Source organism: Notolabrus celidotus, chromosome 12 (genome assembly GCF_009762535.1).
Source record: "Notolabrus celidotus isolate fNotCel1 chromosome 12, fNotCel1.pri, whole genome shotgun sequence".
NCBI lineage: Eukaryota > Metazoa > Chordata > Actinopteri > Labriformes > Labridae > Notolabrus > Notolabrus celidotus.
In genome coordinates, this window is record NC_048283.1 from 26,805,727 (window position 1) to 26,821,882 (window position 16,156).

Sequence of the window (16,156 nt, forward strand, 5' to 3'; positions counted from 1 at the left end):
TAACTCAACGACGCTGTATTGTTTTTTATCCCCCTGACAGTAGGGACACTCTGAGGTCTGTAAATCAAGAGGCTTAAGGTATCTAACAATCCAAAGTGATGTAGCACCAGTGTCACCTCTGCAGGCAAGTCTACCAATCACTGATTTTTCTGTAGGCAAATGTGGCTCAGCTGGCTCAGTGAAGGTAGAAACAGTACTGCTAGAGAGACAGATCTCCTGCTGAGTGAGGCCGGCAACACAATGAAAACTGAGGTGAAATCTCCAAATAGGATTAAATCCATTTAAGATTCATTCTGAGGCGATAAGCTCGACAAATCTCTGGCTTTGCTGAAAAAGAGATCAGTCCTTACAAGTCTGAACACTTGTGCTAGATTATCAGTAAGATGTGTATCAGTCTGCTCATTTAAAACATCATGATATCCTGTGAGGACGAACTCTACACTGAAGCATGCTGCCTCCTTAGCTGTCTTGTCTCAGGTTTTTCAAAAACCAGTTTCCACTCCCACCTTCTATACATTAATCCTCTCATAAACACACACATGTAGGCACACATGAATTCACACCTATGTATGTGAGTCAGCCTATGCACAGGTATATATGTGGTTTTGTTGCTATAGAAAGGCTTTCTCATACACACCTATCGTTATGACCTGTGCCTTGCAGACAAGTACAAGAGATGATGTTCAAACATTTTCCCATTTTTATTCCACACTTTCACGGCCCATTTCTCCCCCACTTGACTGTAGCAGATGAAACACATGCAGACTGTATCTCTGGTTTTGCTGCAGGTCTAAAACAAAAGAGAGAGAAAGTTTGAGAAAGTTTCCTGCAGGAGACAGAGACATCCATCATAAAGTTGGCGTGCAGAAAGAGAACAAAGGTGCAGGGAATGAAAGTTAAATCTTGCTGTGTTGGACAATTGGTACATTAATTTTAAAACCAGGGAATCCTTCATCTACTTCACCTTTCCCAAACAGACCCAGATCTGTTTCATGATCTGTTTTATGAGAGTGTGACAGCACATCACCAACCTGTGGACGCAGCGAGAGCAGCAATGAGTTAAGCGGAGACTGCTGACCTTGTCTTGTAATTACATTTGAACAACCTGACCACATAATGGGGCCTGATGGACTCCATTACATCTGCCTCCTCAGGGGCTAGTGCAGAGGCATGATGAGCAATGTCAGAACATCATCTAATATCTACATGTTCTCTGTCTGAACTCTGTAACCTTCTTCTGATCGTTTCGAACATCTCTGCAGGACAGATTCTCCAGCAGTGACAAATATAACAGAAAAAGAGGGAGAATGTAAGTATGCAACAGAGTCTGTATAAAAAATGGACGTAGCATCCATGTTGCGCCAATCTGTTTCTGAAGACTGTTGTCGGCAGGTGCCATATTGGAAATGCTGAGCTCAACCTAACGTCTGTCGAGCTAGTGTGAGGTTAAGAGGCAGGCCTTTAGCCTTTTCTCTAACAGCTACAGGGTGCCCACCTGTCAATCAAGTCAGCCATGACCCTATTTGGGCAAAACTTGTAACTTTAATATCTTCAAAAATAAAGATTTATAAAAGAAAATGCACCCCTGTACAGTGTGTGCTGATAGAGAAATGAGCTATTCAGACCAAAACTGTTTTTTAACCAGGCTGTAAACATGTTTATTTCTGCTGTAAAGATCGTCTTTTTTGAAAGGGTGTGTATGTGGTTTCCAGTGTTTCTGCAACCAGCCTCTAGTGGACGCTCAATGAACTGCAGTTTTTTTGCACTTCCGGGGCTTCATAGGCTTATTTTAAGACTGGAGGTTGCTGCTTAGTTGTAACACTGTCCAAAAGATAACATGAGAGCCAGTTGATAACTTTTGTTAAAACCCTTAAGATGCTTCCTTTTCTGCAGACTGGAGCAGAGGTCCAATAACAAACCAGCACCTTAAACCTGCTTTAAATCCATCATAGGAAAATATTTAGCATGTTTACTATTTCAGATATGTAGACTAATCTGCACAGAAATGTTAGATTCCACTCTCTAGAGCTCATAATATCCTTCCTTAGCTCAAATCTACTTCCTGTACTTGTGAAATGACTAACTGGCAAAGCATTTAGAAACTTGCTCACATCCCGCCTCTCTCTGACCTTGTGAAGACAAGTTAACCACCGGGCATCAGGCAAACACGCCTGATCAGAGCCAAACACAGACTATCTGGCAGCTTATTAACATTGATGATTTGTGTGTCGGCAGGCAGGCTCGTCTGTGTAATGAGGTCAGGGTCAAAGGCCTCAGTAAACAACACTTTACAGGAGCTCTGCACCCACAGACCTCTCTAATTATTCTGCCTCTGTGTTTGTGGATGTTGGTGCAGCTCCGGGGAAATTTGGTGGGACGCTCAACCACAGATTGGCTGTTGGCTGGAAGTGTAATTTCAACCTTTATTGCTACAGTAACAGAGAGCCAGCTGGCTTTAGCACCAAAGACCTTCTAGAGTATGATGGAGGTTGTGCTTTAGAAGAGATGGTGCACTACAGCTTTGTGTCCCTTCCCCTGAGGGTGCCTGTGGCACTGCAGCAGCTGCAGTAAAACTCTGAACTCAGGGTCAGGGACGACAGAGAGAGGAAAGGTAATGCACAGTCATTTTCTCTCAGGAGACAATAGAGGGAAAAGAAGTAGGGCGTTTTTTCTTCGTTGGATAGGACAGCTGAAAAGAGACAAAGGAAATGTAGAGAGCGGGGAACACATGCTGCAAATGGTCGTTGATCAGGACAGGGACCTCAGCCTCCACACACAGATTAATTGAATGCCAGCAGTCAATCAATCTTTATTTATATAGCACAAAATAACAACAAATATATCTCATTATGCTTTTACAAACAGAGCAGGTCTAAATATTAACAAAGACCCAACATCAAGACAGGATAAGATCCAGTCCCCTCTTACAGACAGGACTCAGTCTGACCTCATTAATCCACCATGAGCAAAGACCTTTGCAACATTTAGCAAGTTACAGTGGCAAGGACAAACTTCCTTCAACAGGCAGAAACCTCCAGCAGGTCCAGACTCATGTTAGACACACATCTGCTGAGACCGTGTTGGAGAGAGGGATAGAGGGAGATGAAGAGAGAGAGAGATGATAGTGGTGAGACGGATAGTACTAGTTGTAGCAACTGGAGTCTGGCATTTCCACAGCAGCAGGCCGTCTATGTCAGCAACTCCAGAAAGGTCTATGGTTAGTAGTAGTTAGCGGTCAGCAGTGAACAAGTTCCATTCATGACTTTCTTTACAAAGCTGCATTGTTTACCGTCCAGTAAACAACTTCAGAGGCAACGTGTGCTCAGATTAAGAGTGAAGCTGAATTGCCTCCTCCAGATAATAACGGTTGTCACTTCTTGGTTCATTACATTCCCTTGAGTAGCGCTTGTTCCTCTTTTTCTGGAGAGTCTCAGTTTCACTGTAAATAGTAGGTTACAGGAGGTTTCACTCTGGCTAACTTCAGGGTGATAAACCAGAAGAAGAAATCTTGTGGTTTACTTACAATAACAGGTCTTAAGTTTGCTGGAGTAACATCATGACATAGATTTTTGAAAGTTAAACATGTAAGCTTTGTCAGTTTTGTCCTCAAAAGATGAAGAACACAACTTTTGAAATGTTTGTGTGATGTGTGGAGGTCAGAGTCATCATTTCTGAAGCATTCCAGGAAGTCGGGAAACCTAAATGCTGATTGGCTTTGTGACAAAGCATCAAGCACATCTGTCGCTCAAATTAAAATGTGTGATCTCATGCAGATATCTTTTTATCTCCAGCTACTGGTGAACAGTTATAGAGTGAAGGAGTGAAGTACACACGTAGCGGCACGCCATGTTCATGTCCTGCACCTACTCTGCAGTCTGCACTCAATTCAGTCCTCCTGTATTGTCACATCTCATGCAACTCATTATTTTTTGTTCAGCACATCTCCTGACCTAATATCGTGCCTCTAATATGCAATATTTATAATGTGAGAAATGAATTTAGTATTCCATAAATATGGAGGAAACCATGTTATGAGCTGGCATATGATTCCAGTTACAGGCCCTTGAGCAGTACATGAAAGACACTGTTCTATTTTCTGTTCACATGATGAGAAACTCCACAGTTCCCACTCAAACCCATCTGAGCTGTAAGCCTTCTGGCTGTCTTCGACACTAACTTCAATTTCCGTGCATGTTTTCTAATCATGTCTCCCCCTCTCCTCTTGTTTTCTGCAGCTGCTGCCCTGGGCAACCTGGTGTCTGATCTGGCAGGACTGGGGTAAGAACTGTACAGATGCACACAACACATGCATGCAAACACATGTATCTTAACTTTAAGGTTCCTTCAAATCGAGGCAGGGTGAAGGAGGATGGAAACAGATCATTGTTTTAAAAGTAATAGCTACATTTGCTTTGTAGATTTCAAGGTTTCTACTATCATTTATTTTAATGAAGGCTCATTGCATTAGCTGTTATTGAATTTAGCACAGTGGATGATAAGCGTGAGCAGCCACCGGAGGTTTGTGCCCCAGAACAAAGAGTGCTGGGGAAGTGCAAAGCATTGAAAGAGAGATATAACCAAACCCTTTAAATTGAATGTATCGGTGTAGTTTAATTAAAGCAACTTGAGACATGGTTGAACAAACGAATGTGAGGTATTCGAATAAGTGTCCAATAAAAGAAGCAAAACAATCAATCAAACATGCAGAGACGATTTTCCCAAAGTTTGAAAGCCACCCGCCTGGTTGCATGCAGCAGAGTGTGCAGCAGGCTTGATCAATAACAGCGTAATGATCCCTGGGAAGTGGAGGCTGTGTGTTTTTCTGAATTGAAAAATGGATGTGTCTTGGTTTTGTATGAAACGATTATGGATTCTTATCCGGTTCAATCAGCCGGATTATGACTGTTATCCACTTCAGAGCCTCCTCGTGGTCACAGGGACAATTATCAGCCCGCTAACCTGCTTCATTACATGTTGAATAATAAAAAGAGGCCTCTAACTGTGAGCCACCAGCAGCCTGTGGGGTGTATTAAAGTGATTATTAGTGATTTAACTAACCACTAATATGTCTCATTAAGATACAGAGAGAGTCAGCAAAGCCGGCGTGGAGGGCTAAACACTGCAGAGACTGTTGGTGTCACCATACCGTGTTAGTGTGATGTATTAGCTGAGATGTTCCCATGTGTTTGTGTGTGTCCGTGTCCACCACTCAATCATAATTGGATGGTGGAGCCTTGTGACCAGTTTGTCAAGGTGAGAGTGGATTAGAGTCGACAAGAGAGGGAGGACATTTTCATATTGATGGATGAACAGCGGTGAGTGTGAAGGCTGTTTGTCTGCTGTGGACTCGTGGGAATACGGCAGGTTTTATTCGCTTCGCTGCAATAAATGTATAAATATGTTCATTTTAAAGGGGAATGCTTAATGCAGACATGTAAGAGCTGTTTCCTCAGATTACTCTGGGAGTTGGATGCACTTTAGTGAGAGCTGAGAGGAGGCCTGGAGACTCTCTGCTGAGATGTTGGGTAAACACAATCTCAAATACCTCCATAATGTTTACAGTATTTGTGTGACAGTGTAGAAAGTCTAGATCCACACTGATATATTTATACACTGGAACCATTTGTCGCTTTTTGCATCTTATTTTACTGCATTAGGCTGCAGCCATCCAGTGGCATGACTCTTACTCTGGTGCAATCACGCTCCTCTTATCACAAGGATTCATTATAAAGTAGGATTGAATGACTTATTATTATACCAAATTGACTTGAACAAATAATATAGGTATTAATAAATTCTTAAATTTTTGCATGTTTGATTAAACGCTCATCTGCTCACTGACCGATTACCTAACGGACGGGGCATGAGTCTGTCTTTGTGCCTGTACATTGGTGTATGTATGCTCCTCTCACACCACTCGGCAGATCACTTGGACGAGGTTGAGATGTCAGTGAACTGATGTTCAGGTTGTTCAGTTTGTGTCTGAATGAGCCAAACTCAAAGCTCAAGAGAGGGATTAAAAATGCTGCTAACATCCCACACAGAAGCTTTTATTTAATTATTTAACAGTCGAAGAGTGTGAACAGTTGCGATGCGGAAACATCCAGCACTTAGTAGTTATACTGATTCAGATTCAGAGAACTTTATTGATCCCATAAAGGGAATTTAGTTTACAGACTACCAGCTAATCAACTTAACAAAACTAACAGACAATCACAACACTCAACATTTTAGGGACAACAGATCTGTAAGACGGAGCATGTCATAAAAAGAATAAAATAATAAATAAAAAAAAAACACCTGTACACAAATACACAAGTTTACAGGAACAATCTGTTCAGAACTGCTTTCAGCATTTGCACTCTGATAGCTGAAGAAATGAAATGATTTGCATATCTGTTTGTGCTCCATGGAGGGGTGAGATAGCACCGCCCAGAGGGCATTAAGGAGAAATCCTTCTTTAAAATGATCCCATGTTGACCTAGTATCCCTTTAGCTTTGTTGATGACCGGTCCTCCAAAGGAAGCTCAGATATTCCTGCTGTACTCCAATAACTTTGACGCAAACAGTTGAGACTGTTTTTGTTGTTCACAGAGAGAATATAAAACCAGCAGATAAAAGAAAACATTAAAGACTTTCAGTAAAATCTGCATAAAGTATTAGGTGTAAACTCTGTCATCCACGTTTTACAGTCATCTCTGTACTTCCTCTACATTTAAAGTCAGAGTCAACACTGACGAGATATTTGTAAGAATCCACAATTTGGACTTTACCTCTGTGGATGATGCTGGCTTTGGGTCTGGGGCTGTCTTTTTTAAAATCAATGATTTGCACCTTGGTCTTACTCACTTTGGACAAAAACGACCCAGACCTTAATATCAGTTAGATCAAAGAGCCGGAGTGGATGCGCAATGAGTTGCACATTAATATCTGCTGGACCATTTGGCTGAGTAAGCTGGTGTGTTCAGTGGATACTATATAGCTTTTCACAACTTGTACCTTTTGTAAATTTGTTACTCTCAGTTCCTTTTTATGTAGAAGATGTTAAACACTGATGCTGACTTTCTTTACAGCTTTAAGTAGTTTCATATATTTCTATAAAACTTTGGCCTGAGTGCAGTGATATTCTCCATTGGATTCCTCTGAACCAGAGAAGTCCCAGTTACAGTCACAGGCACTCGCTTCTCTGTTATTTTCTCAGTCATGTAATCGAACAGCACAAATAGATGTAGCTGTCAGTGCAGCATGCTCCTCTGGAGTCTCTTTGTCAATACCGTAGTGATTATGTTGCACTGATTGTTTACAAATCCTCCCAGAGCACGCTTTTCCTTCCACCAAAAGACAGTGACTGAACTGTGCTGCTCTGACTCCCCGCTCTTAAATAACAAGCAATACGTGTGTGTGCATGTGTGTGTGCGGGGGAGGGTTGTGTTTCAGTGCCTGTGGTGAGCAATCTGTGCGGCCACATCCCCTTAATGTTTGTATGTGTGCTCTTCATGTGTGAGGGCTCGTGCCAGGGGGAATGTGTAAGATTTTCCTCCGTGCATGTGAGTGTTTGGACAGATGTAGGAAAGCAGATTATCCTCGGTGAAGTCCATATTTTCATTCATGAGTCATCCTGACTGTTCAGTCTGCTGCTACTGAAGCTCCAGCTCTCAGTCTGTGCTGCAATTTATGTTCCTTATTGAGACAATGCTTCAGTAACTTTCTGGGGCAGACAAAGCAGACAGTGAAGTTTTATCACATTCAGCCTAGTACGGAAAAGGAGGACAAAAAGTTAGAGGAAGAATAAGTGAGACCTAGAAACGAATATGGCATCTTAGATTTAAGCCCGGACTCATTTTTCACAGTAACACATGCTGTTGTGATGTCTGTAGCTCTAATTTAGACTGACTGTACTGCATGCTAGAGATGCTGCAACACATTCAGAGAACCTGTTTTAAAAACAGTGGGTTGTCATGTCTTATTTTATTTCCTTGTGAGGTAAAGGATTAACTACAGCCTGGCTTGTCTCCCTCTGAGGAGGTTTAAAGCTCAGTATCTGTCACAAAATAGAGGGGACTCACTTTTCTGCCAAAGTCATCATGCTTGTTTAAATTGTGGCATAATCCTTGTTTGTGCTGCCAAGGGATATTTTCTGTAACAACCCTCTCACCACCCATTTCTAAACCCTTTCCCATGTCCTGCAGCATATTTGTCATTGTAAAATTTTTGTTCCTTTTATGGTTGATACTCTCCTCTGGTTTAGTTTCTACATTTTAGGATATTAACACTAAGGTGAGAGCAGCTGTCGCTTTGAAATACAAGCCTGCAACACAACACATTATTGCCCACACTTGCAGAATGAAATAAAAACACATTGAGTTGGTCTCCAGGAAGTTAACTTAAAAACTTTAGATCCAACTGCTCATGGTTTTCAGTTTTCCCTTCTGCTGGTGTTGTAAGTTTGAGTTTCGGACTTCACTCTGGTTCTTACACAGCGCGTCTCTTGTGTCGAGTCTCTTGGGTTAAGAATTTGTCCGGGGCTTCACACTGCTTTCAGTAAATTTCATCATGTCAGTGTATTCATGCTGCAGGTGTTGATGCTACAGACCTGATTGGAGTCCCTTCTGCTGTTGCAAGTGTGTGAAATATTTGGACTGGATTTCACTGAAATGCAGACATGTCAGCATCCCTCTACTGCTAATCTAAAAGTTTTGATTGGTGACGAGTTTACACTTTGAATGTTGCAAGCAGGATAACATGCCATGGACTCATTTATCTAAGTTTGACTCTTAATTTATAAGCAGAATAATTTAATATCTGAACATGAAACTAAATACTCACTCTTGCCCCCTGTTGGTGAATAGAATTAATCTGCAGACACTAAAAATGATCGTCTGCTGTGTTAGGTGCAATTATTGGCCTCATTATTGTTTCCATTTAGCTTCTTTCCCTCATTTATCATGATTTTACCTGAAAATAAAACATATAAACTTCCTATTTCTACCTTTTCTACTTTTACAGTATTGAAAACCTGCTTGTGACACAATTTCTCCCTCTGCTTCTCCCCTTATCTCTCTCCCCAATACACTACCTGCTACTTATCTCCCCCCTTGACTCTGCAGCTCAGCTCCAGCTCATCTGTGTGTGCAGTGAACTGAGGAGCCATTAGTTCCACTGACTGAACTGCACCTGAGTTAAAAAATATTGGTCTGAATTTCTTTCCGCACTCTGAATCTACCTGACTGTACGACATGGTTATTTCTTCTTGCTCACGTGACAGCCTGGTTCTCTGCCAGTTTTACACTTCTGTTTCAACCATCACAATCAATCAAGCTTTATTTATCCAGCACCTTTCCTACAAATCAAATGCAATTCACAGTGCTTTACAGCAATTGAAAACAAGAAAAAAAGCAGAAATGATATATTGGCAAAACATGCTAAATATTAAAAAACAAGAATGGATTTTGAAGAAGAGACTAATGCACAGCAACAACAATAAAATATATGTAACTGAAATAAGTTAACACTGCTTAAACCTCAGAGTTGATCCCTGATTGTTTGCTTTAAAGAGCAACTTTAGGCAACATCACTCAAAACTGGGGGTCAGGTCTTTCGATGGCTTCTGTGTTTTAATCAGGTAAAATCTTCATACTTGACTCAGAAGAGCATTATCACAAGGAGGGACTGATTTGGTCCTGACTATCAGCACTGTTGTGATCTGGTTCTAGGCTCGAGGCTGCAGGCTGTGTGCCGATATTAAGTACGAAACCACAACACTGAGTTGTGATATTGTCTTTATACATCAGTTCGACAAACAGGATCAGCTAAAAGTAATCTATAGATTATAATTTTTCACCAACACAACCAGTGTCACAACATCGGGACACCCTTGCAACTTGGTCGATCGCTGGATTTGTAATATTCATATTTCCCTCTATGTTTCAATATCTATCATAAAAGCAGTGACATATTTATTGAGAGACGTGGAGAAATTGCAGCGAAAGGTTGCAATGTTGTTGTTCACTCATGGTTTGGCCTTTGTCCAATCAGATTACTTGCCATGAGTTGCTCTCGTTTAGTTTTGGGATTTGTCCTGGTGTTTTACCCGTCTTTGTTTACCTTGTGTTTCATGCCTTGTTTCCTCTCTGTCTGTTTTCTGTATTAGTTCTAAGTTATCCTTGTGTTATTAGTGATTTATGTCTCAGATGTGTATTTTCTCTTGTGTTTCCAGTTTAGTTTAACTTCTTGACCTTGTGTGTTTCCCTCTTTTTAGATTACCCTCATAAGTTTCACCTGTGTCCACACCTGTTGCTTGTTACCTTAGGTGTATTTAGTTCTCCCCTCTCCTGTGTTGGATCATTACATCTTCCCTGTGTTCCCTGTGTTCCCTGTGTTCCCTGTGTTCCCTGTGTTCCCTGTGTTCCCTGTGTTCTCTGTGTTCCCTGTGTTCTGATTTGGAAGTAGTTTGACATTTTGTTTATTAAATTCTACTCATCATGACTCTGCACATGGGTCCTCCTCCGTTTGTTCCCATGTGACATAACTTGGTCCAAACTGTTATGCAACAAATTACAGACACGATCAATTCAAGTAGTCGAATTATTCCTGTTTCTCATTTATTCTCATTCCCCCCCAGGCTTTAGTTCATGTGACATAAAACATGTGTCTCTCTACTCTCTAATCTCTCTACGTCTTTTCAGTCTATGGACGTTTGTTGATTCACTGATAAACCTGCACAGTACCTCTGAAGTTTGACTTTTATTCAGGCATTCTCTCTCTCTCTCTCTCTCTCTCTCTCTCTCTCTCTCTCTCTCTCTCTCTCTCTCTCTCTCTCTCTCTCCTCTCTCTCTCTCTCTCTCTCTCCTCTCTCTCTCTCTCTCTTTATGACAGATGGCAGAAGCTCTGAAACAAACTGAAAGCATTGTCTGCTGATTTGTTTTGTTTTTGTTATCAATTACTCTGATCATTTAGGTTGCAGCTCCGAGTGTGACTCCTGTGGATTGTGTAATGAATCGTGGCGTGTGATGCTGGGGAACATCTAAAGGAGGCTATTATGAGAAAATGGAACAAAGCAAACACAAATAAGTTATTCTAAATTTGATTTATTCACAAATTACAGGCTGAGGCTTGACAAACCCATCTTTTATATGTCTGATGGCATGTCAGAATTGTGGTTTGAGTTATGTGTTTACATTTTTTTCCGTGAATCACTGCGCTCACGTCGACAGAATTTTAAGCACTTCTTTGTCTCAGGATGTAAGAGAGTTCACACTGATTATATTTCCCCTCTATGTAAGCACATTCACTCACTTGTGGAGTCTTTGCTATCTGTGCTTGATCTCTGATCTCTGTTGCTCTACTCACCATCAAAGGTCAGAAAGACAGGAAGATATATTTGTGTACCTGACAGAGTGATGAAAGGAAGCTTTATCCTATGTACCTTTAAAGGTATCTGATGGAAGTGAAACGTATTTGCAGCTCTCTCTGACGGTCTGTTTCTGTCTCCTCTTCTCTTTAGGCTGGCAGGTTACGTGGAGGCTTTGGCGTCTCGGCTGGGGATGCAGATTCCCGACTTAAGCCCAAAGCAAGCCGACATGTGGCAGACCAGAGTCAGCGCTCACTCGGTTGGTTACCTCGTTTAATACGTCCCTGAATCCCGAAACCTCAGCGCAAGACTCTGCTCCCTAATTGTCTGTCACTCTTCCACTATACAACCTTAAAGCGTGTCTTTACTTTTACCTGCAAAAACACAACATCTGACAAATAATGACAGTCAGAGTGAATATTATGGGATATAATAATGACTGTTGTGATTGCAGGTTCCTGTTTTTGTTCCTGTAATGCATCCTCAACATAAACCGAAGCTTCAGAAACACAAGTCTCTGTGATGTGCCCCTTTCCATCATAGTTATTGTGCAGGAACATTACACCTGAATGATTTTTAATACACTCTAACAGCTCAAGTGTGAAATGTAATTAGTCTTAATCAGATTGAGCGATTAGTCGAGCAATGAAGACTCTCAGATGACTGTGAAGGTCCCCGCCAGTTGTTCTGGCATGTCAGGGAATGCCTGTTTTATGTCCATTCAAGTCCAGCAAAGATGATCATTTTATGTCTTGTGCACATGTTATTGAGTCATGCACACAGGATAAGTTGTTGTGAGTTCTCTGCAGCCATGTGAGACTAACAAGGCCTGAACTTTTTCCCACGGCTCCAACATGCCGTTTATTCTGACACCAAAAGACAAACAAGATGTGGATGTCACTTTAAGGGACTTCAGGGACGCTGTAGAATATGGGAATATGAGTCATTTTCTGAAGCAGGCCGACCGCTTTGTAAAAAGATTTGGGACGTAAGAAACGTTGATAATTTTCCTCTGAGGTGAATTGACCCAAAACTGGTCTTAACACTCAGGATAAACAAACAACAGAAGAACAGTACTGTTACAAACTCACTTGTTAAATCAAGAGTAAGAGGCTTACTTGCTGGAAAGCTGCTCTCTGTTTTGTGTGAATTACTAAAAAGTCCATTTTACACTGTCCCTGTTCTGACTTCCTTTTCCTCCTGCGCAGGGTAAAGCCATCGGTGTTGGCATCGGCTGCATCCTGGGCATGTTTCCCCTCCTGTTCTTCAAGGATGATGACGAGAAGAAGAAGAAAGAGGGCAAGAAGGATGGGAAGGAGCAAACACAACCACCACCTGCTCCCACAGAGAGCAGCAAAAACTGAAACTGACCACCTCACCGGAGGCGAGCGCTATTTTAAACCTATTAGAATATTTAAAACTGAGACGGAGTGACAGGAGTGTATGGAGATGTCACTGAACTCTCAAAAGGTCTTCACCCCAGGATTTTAGTTATAGTTTGATTGTAGACTTTGAACTGAAGCACAGGGAGCTGAACGTCTGAAGAAACAAGAGGTGTATGACTCACTGGACTGCTGCTGCTCCGACTATTGCACCGTGAACCTCACGTTGTTGTTTTGACTGAACCGACACAGGCTGAGACTTATTATCTTAAAAACTCTGCAGTAGCCTCTATATGCTCCCTATCTCTAAAAAAAAATGTAATACATGTTTTAGGGCTCCCTAAAAGATCACTACAACTTTGCAAACATTGCCAGAAAAAAAGACTTCAGAACAAAGTATCTCACATGGCAATTTTGTAAAGCTTATCTAACATTTAGAGGAAGACTGAAGTAAGAGGGCATGATTCATCAGTGTTGAATATCATCCTTAAAAAGCTTTAATTTCGTATCAGTTTTAAGAGTAGAAGGTCAAGGAAAGGGTGTGCTCATCCACATCATCACTCTTCAGTTTAACAAGCATGTCAGCCTTTTGATGGCAACCGTCTTAAAGTCTTGCCAGCCTGCCTCTGTTACAGTCCAAATGTTACACCTGCAAGCTGCTTCTCTTGATTTTATGTTATTTTTTTATTACTATCTGTATATGATATGCTGGTGTGGTTTGTAATGATCCCCCCAAAGCAGTAAAATGTATCACAGAGTATACTGTCTGTAGCTAGCTAGCCTTTTGAAGAGAGGGAGAGAGGGAGAGGGAGAGAGAGAGGGAGAGAGAGGGAGAGAGAGGGGGGGGGGGGGGGGGGGGGGGGTTTGTTTGGCACAGAGATAGAAATGCCAGTGCTGAACCGCTGAGATTTCCCGCCCTATTTCCACAGACTCTCCAGCCTCCAGTTCCATACTAATAATCTCCATTCCTGCAGCCGAACACAAACACGTCTTCCTCTTGAGCAGACAGCACCTGTATGTCAGTCCAGTGGGGACCCTGTGAGTACTCACAACTATAGCGCACAACATAGATTACATTTACCTGGACACCAAGTGAGATATTGTCACTCTGATTCTGCTCGTGGAAAAGTTCATGCTCATGTAGCCTTCATTTATCTTCACCTATAAGCACCGTATGTGATATCCGTCTGCTCTGCTGCCTCCACTGGATGACATTCACAGAAACATGTTTGTTTCAGTACAGTCTCACAATCGGCAACATCTGGCTGCCTGTGACCTTAATGACTCACTCTTTGATTATTATTCTTAATCTTTGTTCTTCTTTTAAGATGCAAACAAGTTAAACTGCAGCATCTGATCTTACCATCCGTATAAGCCGTCTTTGATTTTGTTAATTTATCTCTTGAAGAGTTTTTGTTTGTCACCCGTTTGACTCAGTATCTCATCTCATTATCTGAACAGAAGGATGTATTTGTCCCCAAGTTTAGAAGTTGAATGAAAGGAAGCAGATTAGGTATTTCTTTGCAGAAAATGTATTTATTTTGTTGTTTAATCCAGACGTGTATTCATGTATCCAAAATAGAGCAGAAGATCTTTGTGAGAATATTTCAACAGAGCTCTTAAACAAGAGTGACTCTCTGTTACAGACCAAAACTAAACTTCCTCAACACGCTCTTAAAACTTGAAATTATATGAAGACTTTACCGAGAAGGTTGTTACAATGTGGATAACTAAAGTGTGATAAAAATGAAGAATATTTACTAACAGATGAACATATTAATGTAGATAGGATTTTTGATCTGACTGCTTGATTTCCATCCTGCATGCACTGCTGATAAAAACTGTTATTGTACATGTTTACTTTGTAAGGATAATAAAAAACTTGAGTATGTTCATTGCAGGATAATAAAAATCACTGCAGATAAAACAGAAGAGTTAGATGTAAAAAATATATATTTTGTGGTTGTCAAAAAGAAAAACACAAAATATCACATTTCCCTTTTTATGCAGCTGATGACTCTCAGTATATAGCTCCAAATGATATTCTTGTTTGCTCGTTCCTTGCAGAGGCTCCACAGATGTGTGCCCTCTGCTGGGGCGTGAACAGGTAAATGCAGTATGGAGAATTGGACAGAGTGTGAGGTGGATGTTGAAGGTGCAGAATGAAATGGGATGGGAAGTGTGGTCATGTTTATGAGATGTCGCACTTTGCCTCCTCGCGTTGGCTTGTCAGATTGACCGTCTCTCAGCTGAAGGGCTGTTTCAGTGCAGAGTCAGTCATGATAAGAAGGAACCTCAATGTCAAAATACTCTGATTTCAGGGTGATATAAGTTGTTCTGCATTAATAAACCCAGTGGTGTTACTGGGAGGAAATAAAAGAGATTTGCGTTTCACAAAAGTTTAGAATTTTTCCCTTTTTTGAGTCTACATCATTTTATCTTGGAGGTTAATCTACATTCCAACCCTCACCTGTGGTCACAAGCTGTGGGTAATGACCAAAAGAACAAGGTTGCAAATACAAGCGGCCAAAATGAGCTTTCTCCTCAGGGTGGCTGGGCTCAGCCTTAGAGAGAGGGTTAGGAGCTCAGACATCCGGGAGAGGCGCATCAAGAGGAGCCAGATAAGGTAGTTCGGGCATCTGGTCAGGATGCCTCCAGGACGTCTCCCTGGGGAGGTGTTTCAGGCATGTCCATCTGGGAGGACGCCACAGGGAAGACCCAGGACACGCTGGCAAGATTATATCTCTCAGCTGACCGGGGAACGCTTCGGTATCCTCCCAGAGGAGCTGGTGGAAGTGGCATGGGAGAGGAGTGTCTGGGCTTCCCTGGTGAGACTGCCCCCGCAACCCAGACCCGGATAGGTGGAGGAAGATGGATGGATGGATGTAAGTCTTAAGGGCATCTAAAACAACTTTATTTGCTTTATATCTGCTGTTGCTTTAAGACTTTAAATTTCAATGTTAATTCTCTTGTTTTTTTTGTATTTTATACTTAAGTTTCAAAGGATTTGCAAAGCTTTACGATTTAACGACTGCCAAGCAGGAGTCATCAGACAGAGGCTTTTCAGAAAAGATGATTAAATATGACAAAGCTGTCATAGTTTTCATATTTTATGTCTAATTTTAAAGTCTGTTGTGTTTTGTTCAGATAACTCCAAAAAGTATCTTCTCAAAGCTAAACGTATAAAACTTTTAAACCTATAGCAGCATAACTACGAGCTGGTCCAAGCCTAAGCCATCCCTAGCTTTAAGCTTCATCATAGCTTACTCTAAAAGTAGAGAGGGTGTCTGCCTCCCGGACCTTGACTGGTAGATGATTCCAAAGGAGAGGGGCCTGATAACTGAAGGTTCTACCTCCCATACTACTTTTAGAGACCTTGGGTACGACGAGCAGGCCTGCATGCTGAGAGCGTAGTGTTCTAGAG

At 41.6% G+C, this 16,156-nt stretch overlaps 1 protein-coding gene across 1 annotated transcript in view; it reads left to right on the forward strand.

Annotated features, from left to right (window-relative positions):
• Positions 1 to 15,136, forward strand: part of LOC117823412 (transmembrane protein 65-like) — a 42,104-nt gene extending 26,968 nt beyond the window's left edge. The window contains exons 6-8 of the mRNA XM_034698607.1: positions 4,236 to 4,278; positions 11,504 to 11,609; positions 12,559 to 15,136. Coding sequence (XP_034554498.1) covers positions 4,236 to 4,278; positions 11,504 to 11,609; positions 12,559 to 12,714 — 305 coding nt within the window. The 3' untranslated portion in view covers positions 12,715 to 15,136. The remainder of the gene's footprint in view (positions 1 to 4,235; positions 4,279 to 11,503; positions 11,610 to 12,558) is intronic.
• The last annotated feature ends 1,020 nt before the right edge of the window (positions 15,137 to 16,156 follow it).